This window comes from Corapipo altera, unplaced genomic scaffold (genome assembly GCF_003945725.1).
Source record: "Corapipo altera isolate COAL_440 unplaced genomic scaffold, ASM394572v1 61, whole genome shotgun sequence".
In the NCBI taxonomy this organism is placed as follows: domain Eukaryota; kingdom Metazoa; phylum Chordata; class Aves; order Passeriformes; family Pipridae; genus Corapipo; species Corapipo altera.
The window spans coordinates 2,013,367-2,037,443 of record NW_020884910.1 but is presented as its reverse complement, the minus strand read 5'-3'; the positions used below and the strand labels follow the sequence as shown (position 1 = coordinate 2,037,443).

The 24,077-nt window shown below is 47.0% G+C and overlaps 1 protein-coding gene across 1 annotated transcript; it reads left to right on the top strand.

Moving 5' to 3' along the window:
• Nucleotides 1-5,396: 5,396 nt before the first annotated feature.
• On the top strand, nucleotides 5,397-23,805 carry DRD3 (dopamine receptor D3). The gene is made up of 7 exons (XM_027653573.1): nucleotides 5,397-5,465; nucleotides 11,698-11,989; nucleotides 17,050-17,162; nucleotides 18,371-18,513; nucleotides 19,564-19,760; nucleotides 20,608-20,953; nucleotides 21,797-23,805. The coding sequence occupies exons 2-7, from the start codon at nucleotides 11,708-11,710 to the stop codon at nucleotides 21,991-21,993; spliced, it is 1,278 nt and encodes a 425-aa protein (XP_027509374.1). The 5' UTR covers nucleotides 5,397-5,465; nucleotides 11,698-11,707; the 3' UTR covers nucleotides 21,994-23,805.
• The last annotated feature ends 272 nt before the right edge of the window (nucleotides 23,806-24,077 follow it).

Genomic DNA, 24,077 nt, shown 5'->3' with positions numbered 1-24,077 from the left:
GTAGAGTTAATACTCTTCAGAGTAGCTGTAAAGAATGCACTTTGGATAAGTGCTGGAGACAGCATTGATAATACAGAGATGTTTACATTATTGCTGAGTAGTTCTTACACAAAGTCAAGGCCTTTTCTGCCCCTCACACCAGTGACTGGGCTGGCAGTGCAAAAAGGTTGAGAGGGGACACAGCCAGGACAGCTGACCCCCGCTGACCACATGGATATTCCATATTTCACCACGCTCAACATATAAAGTTGGGGCAAGAAGAAGGAAGGGGGGTCGTTAGAAGTAATGGCATTTGTCTTCCCAAGTCACTGTTACATGTGATGGAGCCTTGTTTTCCTGGGGACAGCTGAACACTTGCCTGCTCATGGGAAATGGGGAATTGATTCCTTCTTTTGCTTTGCTTGCATGGGCAGCTTTTGCATTACCTTTTAAACTGTCTTTATCTCAATGCATGAGTTTTCTTGCTTTTGTTCCTCTAATTCTCTCCTCCATCCCACTGGGAGGGAGTGAGTGAATGGCTGTGTGGGGTTTAGTTGCTGGCTGGGGTTAAACCACAACATGGCAGTGAAAAAAGACCCCTCGTACTGGAATCCAGTGATGACCTCTTCAGAGCTGTGCATATAGAGCCCATTCTTGAGCATTAATGACATTCATTAATCTTTACTCATAAGAAGGTAGTTAGTGAAACTAGAACAGAAAACACTCAGCACTGACAAAGATTGTTTTTTAAACACCATAATTATCCTGTGTGACTCACTGCCACACCATTATCACTGCTACCAAGAAGTTAGATATGGATTTTTTGGAAAAAAAACACATAGCGTTTTTATGAGTCAGAAGACTGTACATAGCTGTGTTAGACAGGGAAGCCAATGCAGGATACCTCTTTCTTTCTTTGGAGCATCGGTCATGAGCAGGATTATGAAGCTCTTCTGCAATTCTACATTTTCTTTGAGTCATCCCCTCTGGCTGAGCCACTGGGGTGCTCCACCCAACAGGGCTGGAGTTTGGCTTAGTGCTGATGCCAGGATGCTGCTGTACCTCCAGCAGAGGCTGTTCCCAGGACCGCAGCCCCACGTAGGACCATGTGTGCTCAGACTCTCCCAGCATCCCAGCTTACAGCCACAGGCTGCAGCTTTGTTCACAACCAGCAGGATTGGGCTCCAAGAGGAAATGGGGAGATGCTGCTCCAGTGTCACCCACTGCAGTGGGGCACATCCAGCCTTGCCAGTGGCAGGAGGGATGAAGACAGGGGATGTATCAAACTCAACAGAGCAACTACTACATAAAAAATCTCTTTTCAAATACATTTCCAGAGCCATTGTGCATCCATTCTCACTCTGGGCAGCAACACCTTGTCCCCTCACATCCCACAGACAGGCCTGTGGGCTGCCATCACTGCTCTGTCACTGACACCCCATGTGCCCTGTGGCAGCCTCCTGTGCACCCCACCTCCCTCAACAGCCCTTCCATCAGCAGGAGTCAAATCTCTGCGAGTCCAGCTGCAGTCATCCCATGATGTAGGTCTTGACTGTGTACAGGGAAATAGATTCCTCTTGCTACCGGTATGCCCAGCACCCAGCTTAGGATGGTGTTCACTTTAGCCACGGTCCTAGATGCTAAAGTAATAAAAATATTCAGTCCAAGTAATAAAAAAAAAAAAAAATAAAAATCAGTACAAGTAAGCAGAGCCCACGCACCCTCAGAGCAGATGTGCTGGTCAGAGCACTCAGACCAAACCTGTTAATGAGATATTACTTATATGTGCAACCTCAGGTCTGGGTTGGGGCACATCAGACCAATCCCCACATGAGTAGAAAAGCTCCTGCAGCAATTCCCTGTCAAATTTTGAGTCTGTGCTCAAAACCACCAGAGATTACAATTTTAAGAGGTAGGGTTTCAACAAAGGCAAACCAGCATTTTATTCCCCTGTGTTCTTCTTCTAATTTAACACTTTTGAAAGCGTTCAGCAGGAATCAGGCCACTGGCATGGAAAATTGCTACATGTAGCACAATTAAAAGGAGTGAAGCAGAAGGTCACTGAGCAGCGTTCTGCAGTAGTGTTGAGCAAGCAATCCATAAGCATTGCTGCAGGAGTAGGACAGTGAAAGTATTACAGGCTTTCAGATGTTAAACAGAACATCTGTTCATCAGATCTAGCAAGCCAAATGCTACGGGGTTTTGGCTTTCAGGCATTTTCCATGGCAAGACATTCCCCCACAAAACCTTGCTCCCTGTTACCAGCCACCAGCCACAAGGAACCACTCTGTGGCTTCAAGGAGCTGTGGTGGCCCAGATCCCATGGCACTCACAGCCCCAGGCCCACAGCACTTACTCTGCAACTCAGTCTGGGAGAAAAGGGTCCCAAAGTTGAAAATAAGTGCATGCAGGAACGCCTGATTTGTGGCTCTCAGAGGCTTGGATTAATAGAAATAAATAAATTAACCTGAAGCTCCATAACACTTGTGCAACTGCCCTGCAGATGACTCTGATGGAGCTGTTGTTTGCATCTTCAGGAAAAAGCACTTAGAGCCAGGTTTTGAAACCTGAGCAGCATGCAAATAGCAGCGAGATAATAAGATGCTGTTCTGAATTACACCTTAAACCGCTGCTCATCTAATGCACTTCAGGGATGCAGAGTAGAAAACCAGTGTAGCGATTCTCACCATTTGCTGTCCCAGCAGACAGCCCAGAATAGAGGCTCGCATTGAAAAGTTCGCAAGAAACCACAGGTAAATCAGAGTTCACTGAGACAAGTAGATGAGTAAGACTCAGGGCAGGTATTTGAGGGGGCGCAGAAGAGAAAGGGGAGGTCTGTGAGGCAGTATGATTTCAAGGCAGACAGAAAGCAGAGAGAGATTTCAGTTCACAGCCAGGGAAATGCATAAATGCTGCATCCACCCCAGCAATTTTCACTTGATATCATTTCATGGTGTGTCTGTATATAGCAGTTGAAGTACCTCTGAAAGCTATAATGAAGAGTACCAGAATGCAGCCTAATTTCTTGGCTCACTATTCGGGCTATAATTTTGTGGGCCTTGCCTCAGCTCAGTGTTCCAGTGCTTTTAAGTAAAAATGGTTCAGATGTTTTTAGCTTCCTAGCTCTTTGAAGAAAACATGACTCGTGCAATCACACCATCTCAATCATACAGTAGCAAAAATTTTGAGCCCAGTGACCCAAGTCTGACAGGGGGAGTAGGAGCAAGCCTAAAGAGGATTGTCATTATTCCAAGCCCCATGCAAACTAGCAGTATGAGGAGGAAAAAGGCAGCAGCCCAGGCTCCACTGCTGCCTGCTCTCGCTGATGTGCTGCTGTGCTTGCTTGGAGAACTCTCCTGCTCAGCCAAGGAGTAAAAGAAGAACAAACAATATTACAGTGGTGGGAGGAAGGCAAGGGTCTCAAACTCATGGGAGGGCAGACTCTACTCCTCCCATTGCTCCTGGAACAACTAATTTCTGAAAAAAAAAATGGAAATGGGATCTTCTGTTGTCTTTCCTAAAGTAGAAACTAAGTGTCCAGGAACATTCTTGCCTCAGGGCTAGAAAGTCAAAATTTAGCAGAGGCAACACTCCTGCATGACAGTTTGGTATGTGTTGTGGGATACATGGCCATCTCAGTAAGAGGCAATTAGGACTGTCCAAATCTATTTAGGAAGCATGATATCTCCCCAGTGAGCATCCTCTCTAGTGATATGGATTTTTGCCACGCAGTCACACCATAGTCTGGAAAGGAGAGGCATCCAGAGCCACTGCCTAGTGAAAACATTGTGTGTGCATGCAGTCTCTTACCTCGAACAGGAAAAGAGGATTAAAAATCCCTGACAGCTGTGAGATGAGCTTATTACTCTGACCAGCAGTGAGAACACCTCAGAGCTGTGGGCACCAGACAGCCAGATTGGAGCAGGAATTCCAGGTATAGGATATAATGCATCAGTACTATTACTGATGATGCCAAGACCCCAACAGCCTCTCAGGATAGAGGAGGTGTGAGGGAAGAAGAGGGGCACAGGCATCACAGAAAGAGCTGATGCCACAGCAGACATTTCTAAGAAGGGGTCCTGTTTGCTGAGGTTTCTCAGGCTGAGGCGATGGGGAGGAATGGAAGAAATATTGTCTTGAGAAGAGAATGTAGCTTTAGCATTTGGTTTGGCACGTAGAAACTCTGCTCCTGTTCAAATTTAACAACTGTCCCCACAACCAGTCTTGCCTCCAGCAGTGCTTTGCTCCCTTCCAGTAATGCACAGCTGTCCCATGTGGAAGTTAAAAAAACTCCACCCCCTTCCTGCCCCCAGACGTGTCTGTGGCAGGTGCTAAACCGTAACCAGCCTTTCTGAGATTTCGGGGCACTTTGATAAATTACTTGACTGCTCTGGCTCCTGAAAGGCTGTGTCTCGTGAGAGGGCATGGCGAGAGCCCCAGCAGCAGAGATTGTCACAGACCAAACAGGTTCATTTTCCAAGGACCAAAAGAGGGACAGAGTAAAGACAGTCCTGCTACTCCATGGTTTCTTTGCATAAAAATGTGAACAGGTTTCCCTGAAGAGCATAATGATATTTTTGAACACCGATGCCCTTTTTCTCACACAGGTATTTTTCTTCTCTTATCTCCTGAAACTGCTCCACTCAGATGAGCCCCTTGGGTTCCTTGTGCATGGTGTAGCATGAAGCTTGTGGGGAGACACCATGAGGTGAGGTATAGCAGTGTGATCCCCTGACCCTCTCCACAGCCCTTCCTCTGTCAGGCTTCCCTGCAGAAGTCACCCTCTTCATTTTTAATGCTCCATCTCCTCTCCTCACAAGCAGCGTCGATTGCCCAGTACTGGATGCAGAAGAAAACTAACTGTGGCAGGATCCATCCTTTCACTTGCACACTGCAAAACATGTGTTCTAACATGACCAAATTATAATGAAAGGAAAACAGGATCAAAACAGTAATTTTAGAGGGGAGTTTGGCAGGATCCTGGCTTTATCCGATCAGCCCGCTTTATGGAATGAAGTGCCTGAAGTCCTAGTTCTGCCTAATTAGAGAGAGCTCATCTACACCAGATTATGCCTGAGGTGAAACAGAAGAAGGACTTGGACATGAAAGTCTTAGCTTAATACCTAAGCAGTGGATGAGAAAGATTTGTTTTGCTACCACCTACCCTTGAAGTAATGTTGTTTAGCTGTATAAAATCCATTGCAGATGTGATTTGCATGACAAACATTCCCTGCGGGCTAAGCTCACATCTCTGTGTGCTGTGCAGGTTTGTGCTACCTCTTTCCAGACTGCCAGAAGAAGAAACAGGAAAGGTAAATGTTGAGCAGAAGGGAATCAATATCGGCAGGATCTGAATCTCCTGTGAATCTTATCTGACATGAGCTGCGGTAGCGTCTTCAAGGAATCTGTCCTGCTTCTGCAAGGTGCTATGCATACATCATCCTGAAGCTGATTGAATTCCTTTTTGGTCACCACTGTGAAAACAGGTGAGTTTTGTAAAAAATTTAAAGCTATCAGGGCCAAATAGGCATATCCTGCTTAGATGGTATGGGTATGAACTTGAGTTTCATCTGAAGTTTGCAGGTTGTGCCAGCCAGGAAAGTTCTGTTTACTTTACAACCATCAGGCAAGGCTATTTTCATGGCAGCATAGGATAACTCGGGTTGGGAAGGGTCCCCTGGAGATGTCTAGCCCAGCATCCCGCTCCAAACAGGGACAGCCATGAGGTCAGATTAGAGCTTTATGCAGGAAGGTATTGAAAATCCCCCTGACTGCAGAGTGCTTTAACAATACTCACTGTCAGGAGGGCATCCTTATTTGCAAAATGAATGATGGAAGATTAATTCCACCTGAGTGGCACATTTTAGACACTGCACATCAAATACTGGCTGTAGTGACAGCAACTGAGGTGTGAAAGCACAGCAAATACCATTTGGAAACAATCCTTTAAGCTGCAGGAGCGGAGGGGATTAGCAAGCGAGCCAGAGTTGGCAAGGTGAAGAGTGAGGAGCTTGGGAAGCAGAAGTAGTAGAGAAGGACAAATAGGCTGGATGAAGCTACCAGAGGTTTAGGAACTAGACAGGGTGCTGAGACAGGATAGAAACCAAAGGAAGAAACACGAGCACAGACTAGAGAGGGACATAAGGGAACAGGAGTGCACCAGTACTCACTGGACAAACTTAGTACAGAGGAATAATGGGACTGATGGGCAAGGAGGTGGGGACAATTAAGAGAGAACACTGACATTTATCCAAGTTATTTGAAATCTTTACCAAAGAGTTTGTGGACGTACAGGACTGAAAAGAAGAAGTAAAGAAGTTGACATTGGAGATGGGGGCAAAGAAACAGGCTGGAGGGGACCCAGAGGGAATGGACCAGGTTTAAGAACTATGGTCTCTCTCAACTTTCTGCACATGGGGCAGAAAGCCTGTGCTGGAGCTGGAGAACCAGGAGTTTGAGCAGTGAAACCTGCTGGCTCATTGAGGTTCTCACTATTGACCTGTTTCTCTGCTGTGCTCTGGTGATACCATGTTGTCACACCCAAGGCCAATGTTTAACTGGGGCAAATATATACCACACGCTTGATTTTGGGGTGGGAGGAAGGCAAAGAGTTTATGAGACAGACATTGCACACTGTATTAAAGAAGTTGTACTATTAAAAAAAATCATGGCAAATATCACAACAAGATTGCTTATGCAATTTTAATCCAACCCTACCTCTGTGTGTGGTGCTATCTATTCTAAATTAAATGATCCTACGAATTATTATCTTGCTTCACAAGACCTCTGCTGCAGAGTAAACACAAAAAAGTCATTAAGTCCTTACCCCAAAGAGATTCCAGTCTCAGGAAAATAAGCGGTCATGAAGGGAGCCACCCCAGGAGGGGAGGGAGCACTGAGGAGAATGAGCTTCAGTAGAGCAGCAACATTTCCAACTAGATTATGTTTGGACAAGAGAAGGTTTCAGGAACACCTTAGATAAGCCTTCCTGCTCTTAAAGGGACCTACAAGGAAGACAGAGAGAGACTTTTTACAAGGGCATATAGTGACAGGACAAAGGGGAATGGCTTTAAACTGAAAGAGGGTATGTTTAGATTAGATATTAGGAAGAAATTCTTTACAGTGAGGGTAGTGAAGCACTGAAACAGGTTGCCCAGAAAAGCTATGGATATCTCATCTCTGAAAGTGCTCAAGGCTAGGCTGGAACTATATGATCTTTAAGGTCCTTTCCAACCTAAACCAGTCTATGATTATTTTTGAGTCTATGATTATTTTTTATAATCATGAGTCTATGATTGTTTTTTTATGGAGTCAGATTAATATTAAGAAATGAGATAAAAATAATTAAAGAAAGAAACAAGTTTAACAAGAGGGAATCCACTGACACAAAATGCAAAGCAAAAGGGAAGGTTTCAGCACTGGAAGATAAAGATGTGACAAAGCAGCAGTGCTTTTGTGGTTAAAGCAGTGAATTTCCCCAGCTGCACCCCACTTATCTTAGAGGAAGGCAAGACAATGTCTCTTTATTGATCAGTGGTTAGATGCTACATTGAACAGATAACAGCACTAAAGGCTGTTGCTGTAGTGCCTTGTGGTCCCATCGTCCTAGAGCCGATGTGAGTACCTTGCTGGCCACAATCTTTTGGGAACTGCCAACAAACAAGCTGCATTTTAAAACTGCTAAAGCGAAGTTAAAATGCCTCCATCTCTTTGCTAGCCCCACTGTGAGGAGCTGTGCTTACTGGCCATTCACACCCAGCCTGTGACTCTCACAGCCCTCACCAGTAAGAACAAGCATTACAGTGTGTGCTTTCCCCTGAGGTTTTAACCACACAAGTGTGGGTGTGTTGGACTCTTTTCAAGCTCACAGCTAAAAATCCTCCTGCTGGGCATGGGCAGGAGGGCTTCCCCCCTTCCTTGACTGCTCCAGGCACAGCTAGCAAATGCATTTCCCCAAAGATGAGCAGCAAAGTACAGATGACAGCAAAAGTTAACTGTATGCATGTAATATAAGCACAGTAAGTGTAGTCCGTGTCACACCATTTTGGAGTTCCCAAGGGAATAAAGAGGCTGTAGAGCCCTTCATGGGTCATTTGGTCCAATAGCCTAGCAGCTGTATCCTCCAGCAGAGGACACGTGTGAATGTGTTGACCATAGGGACTAGGCAGTGACTCATCACACTCATCCAGCGCCATCCACCAACCCGCCTTAGGGTCACAGTTAAAGACATTGGTGCTGATTAGTCCCCATCAAATCCTGTATAGGTACTTCCATCATGCCCAGGCAGGCTAAAGATGGCACTCTCACACCCCTCACACCTGATGGGTATGAGTGTTCTCTACAGCACTCCTCCATCCTACCACCCTTACCCACAGAGAGATTAGCTTGGATAGCTGAAGTCAGCAGAGATAAACCAGGCAGCCAGAGTCCCAAGGCACACTTCTTAAGATAAGTAAATTCTTAAACTCTGCTCTCCGCAGTACCTTCTCTTTTGCTTGCCCACCTACAAGTTAACCTGTAGCCACCCAACCAGTGGGTACATAAAGGGGAACAGCACTTTTCCTCCTCCCTCCTGGGGCCACAACTCCTGCATGCACAGCCCTGCAGCCGAGCATCCTGCACCCTCATGACAACCCACTGCATGCCCCACTTGCTGTGCCAGAGAGGGTGGTGGGCACAACCCCAGGAGAGAAAAGGCCCACCAGGATCACTTGTACCCCCACAGAGCTCTTCCAGTGCCCACAGTCAGAGGAGAACTGTGCCTCAGAGACTTGATCTCAGACCTCAGGGGAAGACACATCTGAGAGACAGGGGTTGCAGCTATGGTCTGGCCATGGAAGATGTGGCATGCTGTCCCTACCGGCAGCGGTCCCTGGAGAGGAAGGAGAAGGATACTTCCCAATATCACTCTCCTTTCCGATTACCTGCACTCTTTCATCTCAGGTTTAAGGTAGTTTATTTAAAGATAGATAGATATATTATCTCCCCATTCTCAAAACCATCTCTGCTTTGATCATTTTTTTCAACTAACTGGTTTTTAACCGACAACTTTCTATCCGCTAGGCGAGGCATCTCCCCCCGCTCCGCCGCAGCACCGGAGCCTCGGCTTCCCAGCTCCCGCTTCGCCTCCAGCCCCTCGGCAAAGCACACCCCTGCTGCGCACCCTGGCTCCAAAATTCGCCCGGACCCGTTTCGCCAGGTCCCTCTGGGAGAAGGGCAATCTCTGGGGACAGCGCGGGGTCCCGGGGCAGGGGGCGGGCGGGGAGGAGGTGGCCAGCCCGGTCCCGCCCCGCAGCTCCGCAACGGGAAGGTGGCAGGAGGGAACGGGTCGGGCCGGGAGTCAACGGGACCGGGATCAGGACGGAGCCCCTCTGGGCGGCGGCGGTGCCACGGCCCGACGGGCCGGGGGTAAGTCCTGATTGCTGCCTCCCCGCTCCCCTCTCGCCCGGTGCCGGAGGTCCCCTTTCCTGCAGCCCCTCCGCCTCCCTCTCACCCCTCACTTTCCCCCTTCCCCCCCCCCCCCGGTTTTCTCCAGCCTCCCTCGCCCCCGCCGGGCTCACGGCAGTCCGGGGTCGGGGGCAGGACGGGGAGCGGCGCCGCTGCCCCGCGGGTGCGGGAGCGGCGGGCGCGGAGCGGCATCCGCAGCTGGAGATGGACCCAAAGGCGTCTGGACCCTACGCTCGGACACCAGATCCTTCCCTGCGCTCTGTATCCCGCGCTTGGACCCGCCATCCGGGCCGGGACCTACACGCGGACCCCTCCGAGGCAGAGACCCATGGGAGGAACATCCCTTTTCCTCCCTTTCCTCTCTTCCTCCGCGTCCCCACGGCTGCGACTCTTGTCCCTGTCTCAGCTTGCCACCCTGTTGCCTAGGGTGGTGGGCGTCCTGCGGGTATCCAGGTACGCTGGCACTTGCCTGGTTTGGTAGCACCCTGGCCCCGTGCGGAGTGAGCAAGGCTGTAGGGTTGGGGGGCAGTTCAGGGATGGGCAGGGCTGGGGAGCTTGGTAGGGAAGACTGGCCCCCGGGTGAGAGTCGGAAATAGTGCTCAAGGATGTAAGGAGAAAACAGGACAGATGACCCACGGACGAACTGTGTAATATGGTGCCTTTAGCCTTCTGGTTATATTATGCATAATGTTTTGTTTATTCCCTCTTATAGCTTTGCTTATCAGTCAGCTGGTAAATGTAGGGTTTCTTCCAGTGCTACAGAACCAGCCTTTCCTGGCCCCTGACAATACAGAATTCCCAGAGCAGGAGCTGTGTTGGTGCAAGGGATGCAACAAAATGAGTCCTGGTTGGGTGGCTGCAGCTCAACTGTTTTATGAACAAACAGTCCTGGACTCAGCTCATGCTACAAGAGATCCTTGTGATCCAGTGGAAGGCTTAACTTCTTTGTCAGGGGCAGGCAGAAGAAGGAGAGATGAGAGCACAAGCACTTTCAAACAAAACACATGCCATAAGAGGTATCCTGAAGGTACCACAGGACAAAGGGAAGTTCAGTTTCCATCTCATTCAACCCTTGTCCTCTCCCAGCTAAAAAGCAGCAGGGGAGAGTGGCACCAGTTTCAAGGATGAATATATCCCAAGGGACTGGAGCAACTTATACTTATTGCACAGCTACTCTTCCAGGAGTGTAGCTGTGTAGCAGCTGTGCATCACAGATGCTGCTGTTCAAGGGGTGAGGTGAAACAGAGTAATATTTATACCACTGATATTGCAGTGTTTTGCCCTTGCCTTTCATACCTGTCAGAATGATGACGAGTTCACCAATGGGAGCAGTAGCAAAGAAAAAAAAATCAGATACAAGCAATTAAATGTCACAGAACAACCTTGGGACAGCAGCCTTCATATTTCTGGAAAAATTCATTCTCCTAAATCAAGAAAGGGTGGGTTCCTGAGCACAATCTTGAATCTACTGTAAGAAAAAGAAACACAGAATACCCTACAAACATCCTTCCATTATTTCATCCCAAACTTCAAGTTAGTTTGCTTTTCAGCACAGGAAGCACATCTTCTGGCAAGGCATGGAAAACACAGAGCACAGTATGCATGAAATGGGAGCAGCAATGACAGTCAAGCTTTGGCAAGGCAGGCAGGGTCTGGGACAGAAATAACGTGCAGGAAAAGAGAAATTCTGGAGACTGTGCTCTTGGACACCTAGGGATCAAGAGGCTATGTGAGCATTGCAGGTGCAGCCTCTCTGCCAGGATGCCGAGCACTCATGTGTGAAGTTATTGAAGACATTTTTTTAGGAGGGAAGGGAGAGGATACTTCCCAGAAAAAAAGATACAAGTTCCAAGCTTCTGGCTAAAGCCCTAGTTTTTGTAACTGCATTGGATCTTCCTCAGCATTTCAAACTGTTGCCTTTCAGACTGCACTCTTGCCCAGCTGACTTGTGCTGTGACTTTGGTGCCTCTTAAAACAGTTGCCACATCCCATACAGCTGCGTTGGTTGGTAAGAAGCACCTTTCAGGTGCACCCAGAAGGTGAATTCTTGCATTCTTCTCTTGGCTTAGATTCAGTGAAAAACAGAACAGGCCAAGCAAGTCTTTAAGCAAAGCTCTGCCCATATATGAGCAGAAAAAATCCTCTATGATTGGCTTGAAGTAACATTCATAAAGGAAGTATGAAACTCATACACCACCCACAGAGGGTACTGTTCTCCACAATTATTGTAGAGCTCCGACTTTCGGTCATCTCTCTCTTTTCTCTTTGCAGCGGCATCCCCATGGCCGTCTTCACAAGAGCCAGCAGTCATCCTAACACCACTAACCCCATCCCCTGTGGGGCAAACAACACTACAGAGCCTGACCTGCCACATTCACATGCCTACTATGCCCTCTGCTACTGCCTCTTGATTTTGGCCATCATCTTTGGGAATGTGCTAGTTTGCTTAGCTGTGCTGAGGGAACGCACCTTGCAAACCACAACAAACTACCTTGTGGTGAGCCTGGCAGTGGCAGATTTGCTGGTGGCTACTTTGGTGATGCCATGGATGGTGTACCTAGAGGTGAGTGCAACTTGGGAAAGATCAGCAGAATTTAACCACACCACTGCATGCATGATCATGTTCCTAAGAAAGTCGGTGACGAAATTTAGACTAACCTGTGTGGAGCAGTTCTGGAGCTGACCTGCAGGATGTGTACAGCTTGAGTGTGTTACATCAAATGATTAAAAAGAAAGGAATAAGTGTGTGTGTGTGTGGGAAGCCATCCCATTAGACTCTGCAATTTGATTGCAACTAAAAAATATTATTAAAATCCAATTTTATTAAAAGTCCAATTTTATTTCAGACTGGAATAGTCTATCAGCTCAAGGGCATTAGAATCTTTAATGAAATGACATTATGCTTTGCATTAGAAAAGATTTGGCACTTGCTCTTGCTGTGGACAGGGTGGGACTGAGGCACATCTGCAGAGCAGCCTCTGCCCCCATGCAGTGCTCTGGTCACAATTTGTGAGCACAGCAGTAGGTCTGTTCCCTAGTTGTGTTTGTAGACCCATTTAAGACTAATTTCCATCTGTGGAGCTTGGATAATCAAAGTAGCTGATATAAGAGTCATCCAAACAACAGGGAAAGAACCCATACACATCCTAAACTACCACTCCTGGCACTGTGCAGTGTCTCCTAGAGAACTGGGCTGTAGGACTCCAGCAAGACTAAGATTTAAAAAACAGTCCAAAAAGCATCAAAGTTGTTTCAATATTTGCTGCTGTTTGTGGATGAGTGATGCTACTGATGAAGCAGAAATGGCATCATGTTTCAATACACTATGAGCCTGGAAATTGCCAAAAAAAAAAAAAATCATTGAGTCCCCAAAACCACGTACGATATCTGTTCACCTACTGAACGTTTGCCAAACCAGACGTTTGAGAACTGGCCATTATTTATGGAGAAGCTAAAGGTGGATGAATGCTTCTTGTGAACATTGTACTTTACACTCCATTTTTAGAGTCGTCTCTGGCCATGAAATATGTTATTTTATCAGTCATGCAGACCAGAACTGTCTCTTTCTGAGAAGTCTTTTAGGAAGGCTGTGACAAAGCAGCAATAGAAATATTTTATAGCCTCAAAATCCTCATCTCCACCTAATGAAGTTTCTAGCACAAAAATGCTGTTCAGCAATGTGTCTACCAATCTTCTGGAGTCAACAGGTAGGTCTAATATACCAACACTGCTGCCCCGGTTCTTTACTGATCTCTGATGCTGTGGCTGCTGCAGCTGCTGAAGCTCACCAAGGTTTCTAAGACAGTGGCATTAGGGTATCCTGCCAGCTGAAGTTTGATGGCATTAAACACCATCATGCCTTACAGCCATTGTATAAATGCAGGAGGACATGTAGCAGCATGGCTGGGAACATCCTTCTTAGTCTTCTCACGACATCCAGTTCTACCTCCAAAGGGGAAAAAAGTTTCAGAAGATGGTTGTCACTGAGATCCAGTCTGTTCAGAGCATGAGAGTAACACTGTCTCCTCATCTGTGTCTCTCGCACCTGAGCAGGAAGACCTACAACTGCTCTTTGAGCTCAAGGACTGGACTATTGTCAACGTGGGGACAGACAGCTGAGTTACTGCAGCTCAGCAGTTCACCACTTGTCAGCAGTCCTGACCTCATGCATTTCTCTCACTGTGCAAAACCATGAGCAGCCATTTCACAGCTGCTGGAGCTAAGAGCACCTCCAAGAAGAAGCTCTCCTAAACGCAAAACCCTTCAGTGAGCATGCTTAGAGGCACTGCTTCTTACATGCCAGTCATCACCTGATGCAACTTGGTTGTCTACTTTCCCAGCCATGTGCTCCTCATCATGGCATCATCATTCATATCTGAATTGCAGAGATTCTTTTGTTTTATTTTAAGAGATTGTTTTATTTTAAGAATTCAGGAAAGTGATGGATTGGCATAGTTTTTAAAAAAATATCATTGTGCATTCATAAACTGGAAAGCTTCCTATAGAGTTGGGGAGGAAAAAATAATAACACCACAATTTTGTAGATAAAGCAGACTGGTCATCAAGAAGGATGAGATGAGAATCTGACCTGAATAGTCTATATGGAGCTTTAGCATTTGACAGAGCCAGGATTTCATCTGGACACTGTTCCCACTTCTGCTGCACAGTCACTGAACGGTAATGAGAGATTGTATCAGCTCATCTCTCTCTGTGGTTTGCTCTCATCAGCTGTAAGAGAATAATATTTGACTATCCACCTCACCCAGGCAGATGTGAGGATTCAGTCAGTTAATACCTGGGAAGTCCTTTGAGATTCCTGGACAAAAGGCACGACGGGGATAAAGAACAGGTACCCTGCTAGCACATGAAAACCAGAAATGCACACTAGCAAGTTCTAGCTGCTGTAACAAAGATGAGTGGAACAGAGCAATAAAAGGAAGAGCAGAAATAGAATTTTAAAAATTATGAGCTGGGCCTATAATATAAAGGCTCTTCTTCATTGTTAAATTCTGAAATAAATTCTGGGTTCACATACCCCATGGGTAAATATTAACAACTTCACTGACTTCAGCAGAGCTACTCCCCATTTTAGAAGCTATAGCTGGTGGAAGTCAGGATGGCTTTTAAGCCCAAACATTTTGATCTGTTGAGCATCCTCTTAACACAAGCTAGTCTAGTATGCAGATGGTGATATCTGAATGCATCATCCTGAGAGGGCTCACTTCAGAGCCATTCCCACCAGCACCTTCTTCAGTTTTAATAGTTCACATTCTTGGGTTTAGCATTTTAATGTGCTCAAGACCTTGGAAACTCCCTCAGTTAAGTGTTTGCACATCTGCTGGTCTAGCAGCAGCTGGCTTTGGTGCAAACATCTGTCACTGACTCTTGGTGAAATATTCTTTAGACTCCACAGATCCCATAGAAACTGCATTGCTTTTTGCCTTAGACTGCAGAAACATCCCTTACTGCAAAGGCTTCCTGCATTTATTTTTTTAAATATATATTTTGAGGTGGTCAAGCAAATCTCACTGAGACTAAAGTAAAACTAAAGTAAAACCAGTGGTGGTGGGGGTTCCTTTGGAAGCTGAACCTGCCTGTTAAAATCCCTAATTTCAGAGGGACAGTCTTCAGTTTGCCTGTCTTGTAGCTCACCTAACTGTGCAGAAAAGCTCAGTTTGGTTTGGTTTGGGTTTGGTTTGGCTTTTTCTCCTTCACTTACTTTTTTTTTAGAAGTGATCAAAGGAGTCCCACCAGTATCAGAGAACTGGAAAGGAAAGTACAGTTCCTTTCTTCATTCTGCAAGCCAATTCCCATTTCTCTCCCTGCCTTCATTCAGGGTCAGAAGGTCTAATGGAGGACTGCCTGGTTCAATACCTGACTTCTGAAATGTAGCAGCTGGGTCCAGCAGAGAACGCCCTAAAGACACAGCTCATGCCGGCAAGTTTCTGTGCCATGTGTGGGAATGCTGCTACTACCAAAGCCATTTAAATTTCTCAGGATTATTTCTTAAACAACTCTCACAGAGTGAATTCTGTATTTATATAAGTCCTTCTCTCTGCAGAGACCTGCATCCTGTCTAGGCATCAACACTTGCTGCAGGGTTGATCCAGTACCTTAGAAACCAAGCCTACTTGTGGCACCCTCTCCAGCCTGATCTGGGATGGGTATTTTTGAGTGGGTCTTAAAATCCTCCAATAACAGATCCTGCATAGACTTACTAAGCAACTGCCTCCACTGTCTCACTGTCCTTGTGGTCAGCAAAGTTGCCTTCATGACCAGTTTGCACCTTTCTTCCAGCTCATTCCTGTTGCCTCTTGTCCTCCCATCACACACTGCTGTGAAAAACCTGGCTGCATCTTCTTAGTAACCTGCCTCCAACTTTCTCAATAACCTCCCACTAGGCACTAGAGGGCTGTTAGCCTCCCACCCCTCCAAGCCATCTCTTTTCCAGGCTGAAAAGGTCCTGTTCCCTTAGCTAGTCCTTACAGGACAAGTGCTGCTGCAGCCCCTAAGGACTGTTTTGGTGGACTTCACTGGACTCACTCCTGTTTATCAATGTTTTTCCTCTACTGGGGCCTCAAAACCAGATGCAGTATTCCAGATGTTGTCTAAATGTAAGCAGAGAGACTAGGAACTAGTGCCAGTTTCTGATAGCTTCCCAGGATCCAGCTGAAACAGCAGAATCTATGGGGTTGCAGGCTAAAATCCAGGCTCTGTCCTGAGCATGGATTTTTCTCCCTCTTTCTCTCCTACCCCCTTCCCCACTCAGCACAGTGCTGGGTTTGTTTGCAGGTGGAGGCCAGGCTGCCTCCTTGTTCACCTCCTACAAGGAGTGGGTGCTGAGACAGACCACCTTGCTCAGTCAGGCTGTCATCCCAGCCCCAAGGAGAACAGGGCCACAGGGCGCTTGGAGGATATAATTTTCAACCAAAAATGTAATGTCAAGAATTTGATGGCTGGTCCAAAAAACACTTTTCTCCATCACAAAGATTGGCTGCAGCTGAGTTTTCACAACTTTCACAGTTCCGATTAAAAATTCAAAACAATGAGAACAACAGCTCAACATGGTAGCAAACCCAAGACCCTTTATCTGAATAGCCTATGAGTTCTCACTCAGATCTAATAATCAAAATTTAACTGAGATAAGAATCCAAATAAGGTTTTAGAGAAGCCTCGGTCTCAGGTCCCTGTTTCATACATAAATGCATAAAATTTGCAGTGCTTTTCCAGCTCACTGCCTGCAAAAGCACTCCATCAGCTGAGAAACACTTTCAGCTCTTAGATTTTCTCAGATAATCCTTAATCAAGGGATATATACAGTGATATCAAATTTAAATCAATTTATTATACTGGGCCTTGAGGGAAGGAATAGCTCCTGTTTTTTCATCCTGCCGCCCTCTGCAAGAGCAAATAAAGGAGTGAAATTAGGGTGAGGGTTATTTTCCATGACCTACTGTTGTGTTATATTGAGCGCAACATGGGTGCCTCAGTTTCCTTCTGCACATCGCTGTGGACATGAATTTATCTAGCTGTTGAGATACATGTAAGGAGGTGCTCTCCTCCAGGTAACTTATCAGGACTTGGTGCAGAACAAGGCTGACAGTTTTGTGATTGCTGGTGCAGGTGACCGGAGGAGTCTGGACATTCAGCCGTATCTGTTGTGATATCTTCGTCACCATGGATGTAATGATGTGCACAGCCAGCATTTTAAACCTCTGTGCTATCAGCATCGACAGGTGAGAGACAACAACATCCAGGGGGATAGTCTGGATATGGGGGTCGACCCTGTACCCCAGTGTGGCAAGGACAAGGAAGTGGGGTGTGCACAGACAGCAGTGGTGTCTTCAGGACCACAAACCTCCCTGCAAGTCTGTTCCTGCCACTATTGCTAATAATGTGGGTCTGCCCACCATGAGCTAGAACAGGTCTGCACTGGAGGGCAGAGAGACACAAGCAACAAGACATCCCCAGTAGGTAGTCAACCACGTCCTTATGCTTTTTGAAGGCAGGAACATCCAATTCCCATTCAGTCTCAGAGGGTTTCTGCTTCTGGAGATCTCACTCATGAAGTTTTAATAAAGAAAATCCTGCCATACGCATAGGGAAAGGTGAAGATTATTGCTCTGTAATCTTCAGCTTTGCTCTTGTTTTCTGCATATTAAGACTGAGCCTATTTTAAGCAATGCTGAGGGTTGGGAGCCAAGACCTTGGCACACATGGTGCTGTTAGAACCAAGGAGTGGGAGAAGGAAAAAATACTTCATGCTGTACCTTTGTAATATGTGGTTCAAGGGTAATAATGCAAGGCAGCTCTCAATGCTGGGTTGGTCCAGTGTTCTTTCATGGGCATCTTTATCACCATTTCATTTTGACTCTGTCTGCAAGGAGCAGCCCCTAGGCTATCCTAAAGGTGAGACTCCTGGGCCTTCCAAATCCTAGCCTTGCTGAACTGCATCCCCTGGGGCACCCTAGCAGCTGAAGGTCCTGGACACCTGCCCATGGGCAATCCACTGTCTATCAGTCAGGTTGACACCAGACAAGGCAGCTGAGACAAAGAGTTTAGTAGACTGTGGTTTCTCCAGAGAGTGTTCTTTCCCAGCAGTGCACGTATAACTTTAGGGGCTTGAGGGTTGTGGGTTTCTTGGGGTTTCTAGATCCATCTGGTATCCCAAACCTTGTAGCTTCACATGCTGTCAGTTCTGCAGAGAGTTTTTCTGCAGTGCTGCCAACTAACTCTGATTTCCTCTATTCCTCCCCGCAATGCCCCACTTACCATTTCTGCAAATTGATGATTCCATCACCTGATCTGTTCTTTCCTCTTCCTTTTCTTCACCACTTTCACCATCATGTTCCCTATGTTGCTTTCATTTCTCCTCATAAAAACCTGGTCCTTTTCCGCCCTTCATTCTTACCCCTCCTCTTCCTGGAGCTGGTTTGGTCTGCAGATACACCGCAGTGGTGAAACCAGTTCAATACCAGTACAGCACTGGGCAGAGCTCCTGCAGGAGGGTGTCTCTCATGATCGTGGTAGTCTGGATGCTGGCATTTGCAGTGTCATGTCCTCTCCTCTTTGGCTTCAATACTACAGGTAGGTGATGTCCTGGACAACAGCATGCAGGGAGGGTTGGAAATTGTGTATGGTCAGGTCATATAATGGGGGTCCTGCAGACTTGCCAAGTTACAGGAAATTTTAAGGAACTGTAAGTACACTATGAAGGGTGAGAAAAATCTCCATGTGCTCTTGTCCATAAACTTGCCATTTGCTCAGATAGACACTGACTATTGCTCTGAAGGCAGACCTACCTGCTCTACTGCCAAATCAATGCCCATCAAGTTGTCCAGGTCTACAGATTCCCATTAAACAATCACTTTGAGCACACAGAGCAAATCTCCAAACGTGCAGCACATACAACACACACCTTGCCGATATCAACAGGTCCAGACACACAATTTGATACAGGACACATCTCTAAACAGCAAGGGTTGCATATTAGCACTGCTTGTGAGAAACCTTCCCATCCAACTTGCCGTCTGCTTCCTCAACTAATCCCTTGAGGAGAGCAAACAATTTAGCCTCCACCTTGGAAACAGGTTGGTCTTTTTCCTTTCCCTCAGATAGGGCTAGAACCTGTTCTCCCTGGAGGCAGAGGAGCAGCGGAACCTTCCTTCCCACTGAGCCACGGGCAGAAGTCCACTGCTCCCCATCCATCCTCTCTGCAGTGCTTGAGGCAAGAAGGGGATGGGAGTGGGAAATGCTGCTAGTCCAGACAGGTGGGGGTGAAGGCACATCTCTGCTTCTAAACAGCTCAGAGCTGTTGAAGAAATAGGAAAAAGCATAAAAGGAGATAGGATCCTAGGAGAAAGGATAAAAGGAGTTAGGATCCTAGGAGAAAGATAACAGCTGTTGGCCAGAAAAGCAGGCAGATACGTGCTGGCTAATAATGCCAGATGGCCCTATGTAGAGTTAATTTTAAGTATCAGTTAGGTGAGTGGGTAAGCCATAGCATAATCTACAGTCCTTAGACTGCCTTTGTTCCACCTTTTGAGTCGCTTTGCCAACACATCAGAGCTTCCTTGTGCTAAACTGAAGCAGCTCAGCCACTCCTCTCTCTCTCTCTCTCTCTCTTCTCCTCCCCAGGGGATCCTAGTGTCTGTTCCATATCCAACCCTAGTTTCATCATCTACTCCTCTTTGGTGTCCTTCTACCTCCCCTTCATGGTGACCCTGCTGCTCTATGTCCGGATTTATCTCGTGCTAAGACAAAGGCAAAAGAAGAGAACCCTCACCCGGCAGGGCAGCCACAGCGCCAGCACCAAACCGTGCCATGCACACAAAGTAAGATCCACATGAACACAGTAGGAGCTGTCAAAAAAGACAGGGAATGCACCATCTCTTCTCCTCAAAGGGTCAAAACACAGAACAGAAAGCATAAGGGCATGACATGTTTTCATCCCATCCCTTGCTCATACACTATGATATTTGAGATGTAGAAGCTGCAGTTAAATCCATTTCAGCCCTCTAGAAAGAGGATACTCCTTGTGTATCTCTGCCGTCTAGAACTGGCAACTAGAAAAGAGCATAGCCTACTTCAGTATTTCTTCAGAGCAGGGCTTTCTCAGCCATGCATAAGTCTGGCTAATTTCTTCATTTATTGATTTTAATGTCTTCACTTATTGATTGTCGCTCTATGAAGCTTCATTTTCAGGACTTCCCAGGCTTTAACCTACATTATTAAAACAGAAAACCCTCTTCATCTGACAGACCTAAGAGGTCAAAATGCTCATGGTGCATTTGTTCCACTGACCTTTCTAGATGAAATATCTGCAACCATGGGAACCAGCACAACAGTTTGAAAGGAATTGCTGGTCACACATATCCACTCCTTTTACCCATTTTCGCACAGTGGAGCTACATTAAAAGGGTGGGGATATTGAGGGGAGCAGGGCCAACACAAAAATACAGATGAAAGGTTAGCAAGCGTTTCTGCTCTTATTGCTTTTATGTTTCTCCTTGGTGGGATGGAGGCAGTGCTGGTTCACCCCTCAGGTCAGTCCAGAGGATATAGTGCAAACCTAAGAGACAAGTGGGGCTAAGGCTGACTCCTACAACTTTCTTCATCATCCTTTGTCCCATTGAACAGTTTGGATGGTTTCCAGTTCCTCTGTGGCATCCTCTTTTGCAGGAACACGTGGAGAGAAAAGCTTTGCCAAATGGTTGCCAAGGCGCCTTTCCCCCCTGTCTCCCACTCAAATGCACAGGCCAGGAGATGTCTACCAAAAGGAAGTTGCTGACTGTCTTCAGCCTGCAGCGGTACCGGAGCTTCTGCCATGAGGCATCCCTCACCAAGACACCAGGGACTACACAAAACAGCAGGCGGGAAGAGAGGAGAATGTGTACAAAACCAGGAGTGGAGGTACAGAGGCTCAGCAATGGCAAAACCATCAGCTCTTTGAAGCTGGCACAGCAGCAGCCCCGACTGATCCAGCTCCGGGAGAGAAAGGCTACACAGATGCTTGCGATTGTCCTGGGTGAGTGAGAGCCACTCTGTCTAGTGGCATGCAAAGGGTGATGGCTTGGGACTTCCTGGAGCACAGAAGCTCCTAATATAGTACTGAGATTAAAAAAAATGCAAGCCAGGCCCGGGCTTCAGCTGTCACTGCTCCACAAACTCAGGAGAGAGAATGGTGGGACATCTAGGGATCTAGAGCACTGCTCCCAGATGTTGAAAGCCAAGTATGTTAGTGTATTATTTGCCATGTTTTGTTAGCCTTGTGTTTTAAATCAGTGGCCAACAAGCTCTGCTAGAGGGAGCAACAGCCAACACCTTTGCTTTTCCTTTTCCTTTATTTTGCAATTATGAAGCTGGAACAATCCTAAATTTCCATACATGCAGAAGCTCTTGGGCTCAATTCCAGGAGTGGAAACTGAGGCAAGGAGCTGCAGAGGAACCAGTTCATACAGCTGGATAGAGAAGCCAGAAGACTGGTGCCCCAGTCATCTGCTGTGGTCACCAGACTCACTGTTTCCCCTCATTAACTCAGTAGTAGCAGGGAAATAACTCAGCCCTAATTGTAACGGATTAAAGCAGCTGAGGCATCAGTCTTTCCCTCAAAGTGGTGGCCACTTGCTTTTGTCTGTCACCAGGCCACTTCTGAAGCCCCATCCATCCACTCACAAAGCTGGTCCCAAGAGCCCAAGCTTTTGCCAAGTCTCTCTGTGTCAGGAATAAATGTTGCCTTCAGTGTTTGTGAAATACAGACACATGCATGGAAGTAGTAAGCGGATGGAGGGAGAGGGCACAAGTGCAGGCCCTTTTCCAAGTAGTTACTCCCCTGAACTCATGATTGTTTTCTTCCTCTCTCTAAACCCAGGCACATTCATAGTTTGCTGGCTGCCCTTCTTCTTGATTCACATCCTCAATGCCCACTGCCCATCCTGCCATGTGCCTCCAAGGCTTTACAGTGCCAGCACTTGGCTTGGCTATGTCAACAGTGCCCTCAACCCCATCATCTACACAACCTTCAACACTGACTTCCGCAAAGCCTTCCTCAAGATCCTGTGCTGCTGACTGCAGGGCCAACACTGGGCTGCACGGGTTTGCAGCAGACTCCTGGGCCAGGGACAAGGCATGGAGCCCTTCCCTCCCTCTGCTTTACACACAGTGGAGAGGGATGTGCTCCCCTTGGCTGTGAACAATGGTGATCAGTGTGACATGGTCATTTTTGACATCCAGGCACCTTCTGCACCAGAGTGAAGAGCAGGAATACGCCCCACCTGCACGGCTGGATTCCCACACCAACCTCGGCGCTCCTGCTTGAGAGAGTACAAGTTCTTCCCATTTCTGGGGAGGGAGGAAGGGGAATAAGAAAAAGTAGTAAGCCAGTGAGTCCCTCAGCAGGGACAGTGGTGCTGAAAGGCAGACCTGGGTGTGCAGCAGTAGATCAGCCACAACAGTGCACTGCTCCTGGGAGCTGCCAGGCTCACAGAGCACGCAGGACCCAAATGCAGATGGCATCTCATCTCTGTTGCCTACATGCTAAATACACATTTGTCCTCCCACAGCTGGAGCCTCAACCTTCAGAAGGCACCCAGCTCATGCCTAGCAGTCCTAGTACAAGGGCAGAACATGACCTCTTTGATAAGGATCCTGATCCCTTTGCTCAGGAGCCAAGAGCAAAATCTGGACAAGGAAATTTGGAAAAGGAGCATCGATGGAGAATTGACAACTTTCCTGTTGTTTCAGTCAAAAGGTTTGCATGTAAAACTAGGTCAAAGTGCTCGAGAAAATTGCCCTAGTTGCAAATGAAATCTTCCCTTGTGCTGCCAGCTTGTATTTTATTACTCCTTGCAAGATAGAGAGGTGGCTGCCATCCCACTGGTAGGTCAGATCGCCTGAGAAGTACAACATTATCCCACTGTCCCCTCTCTTCCTGACCCAAAGACCAGATAGATTGGCTGCTACTTAACTACCACACACCCCAGTAATCTACTGAGGCCACTAAATGAACAAGGCCTGTCATAGCTCTAGTCATGCCTGCAGTAGATTCAAACCTGTTTTTTCAGCTGGGGTGGGTTGCATGCACCTCATCTCAAAATTTGTTCATGGTCTCTTTGGAACCAATCTTCACTTGTACTCCTCTCCTCAACAGGAGCATTGCTAGATTAAGGGTTTGTGGCACCTGACTGCAGAAATAAATCTGGTTACAGCCCACACCTTGGGGAGAGCTGTATCATAACATCCCTCCCAGTAAGAACGGACATGTGCCTCGGGATCAGCCCGAGGACTCTCCCTGGCTCCCCTTGCTAATGTTCTTGTCATCACATATGGCATCTGTATATGCCAGCATCCAGGAGCTGGACAAATACAGTCCTGCCATGGTCTCCTTTCCGAACAGTATTTTACAAAGCCTTCTCCAGGATGAAAACACCAGACGAGCCCTGACATACCATGTAAGCTGGTCTCATGTCAGGGCACTTTAATGCTCTTCTCCCTGTATAGGCAAACCTGACGTGAGACAGACAGCCTCAACACACTTCTCTCATTTTCCCCCCTTGATCTACTGGATCAAGGCTTCAGCTCGCGCTCCCAAGACTAGGCTTAGCTGTGCTGTTAGCCACGCTCCTTTGACAGCTTTGGACACAACTCTGTGCTGTCCCTGCCTGTGTCAATGCCACAGCTTCTCCATCTGGGAAGGGCTTCCTCTATTTCCTAATATAGAGCCAAAGCCATTGTCCTCTGCCTCTGGAGCACATAGCAGAGCTCTAGCTGTTCCTTTGGTTTGTCCGGCTTTTGGGAGGAGGATCTTGTGGACGGCATGTGTCATTTGTGTGGGGAGGTGCCCTCCATATTGCACTGTAACTGCATTAATCCAATAAAACACAAGTGTTATTGGAAGTGTTGGTACCTTTGTGGTGATCATACCCCCTTCCATAAGCCTTTTCTCATCTGCAGCCCTCATAACACTTTCCTTGTAAAAAAATTATCATCCACCTGGACACCCACGAGAGGTCTTTATTATTACTTGCACATTACTTGCGACTAGGAAAGAAATCAAGGGCTGCTGTAAGCACTTCCAGCAGATGAATTCTGAAAATAAGTTCAAGTAGTTTGCCAGCTATGCCAGGCAGGCACGCAGTAGTGCTACTCCATCT

What these genes read in the sequence shown, in the direction of transcription:
- DRD3 (XM_027653573.1), top strand. Translation starts at nt 11,708, where the DNA reads ATGGCCGTCTTCACAAGAGCCAGCAGTCATCCTAACACCACTAACCCC. An exon ending in CATGGATGGTGTACCTAGAG is followed by an intron (nt 11,990 to 17,049) that starts GTGAGTGCAACT and finishes TTGCTGGTGCAG; the next exon opens with GTGACCGGAGGAGTCTGGAC. An exon ending in GATGCTTGCGATTGTCCTGG is followed by an intron (nt 20,954 to 21,796) that starts GTGAGTGAGAGC and finishes CTCTAAACCCAG; the next exon opens with GCACATTCATAGTTTGCTGG.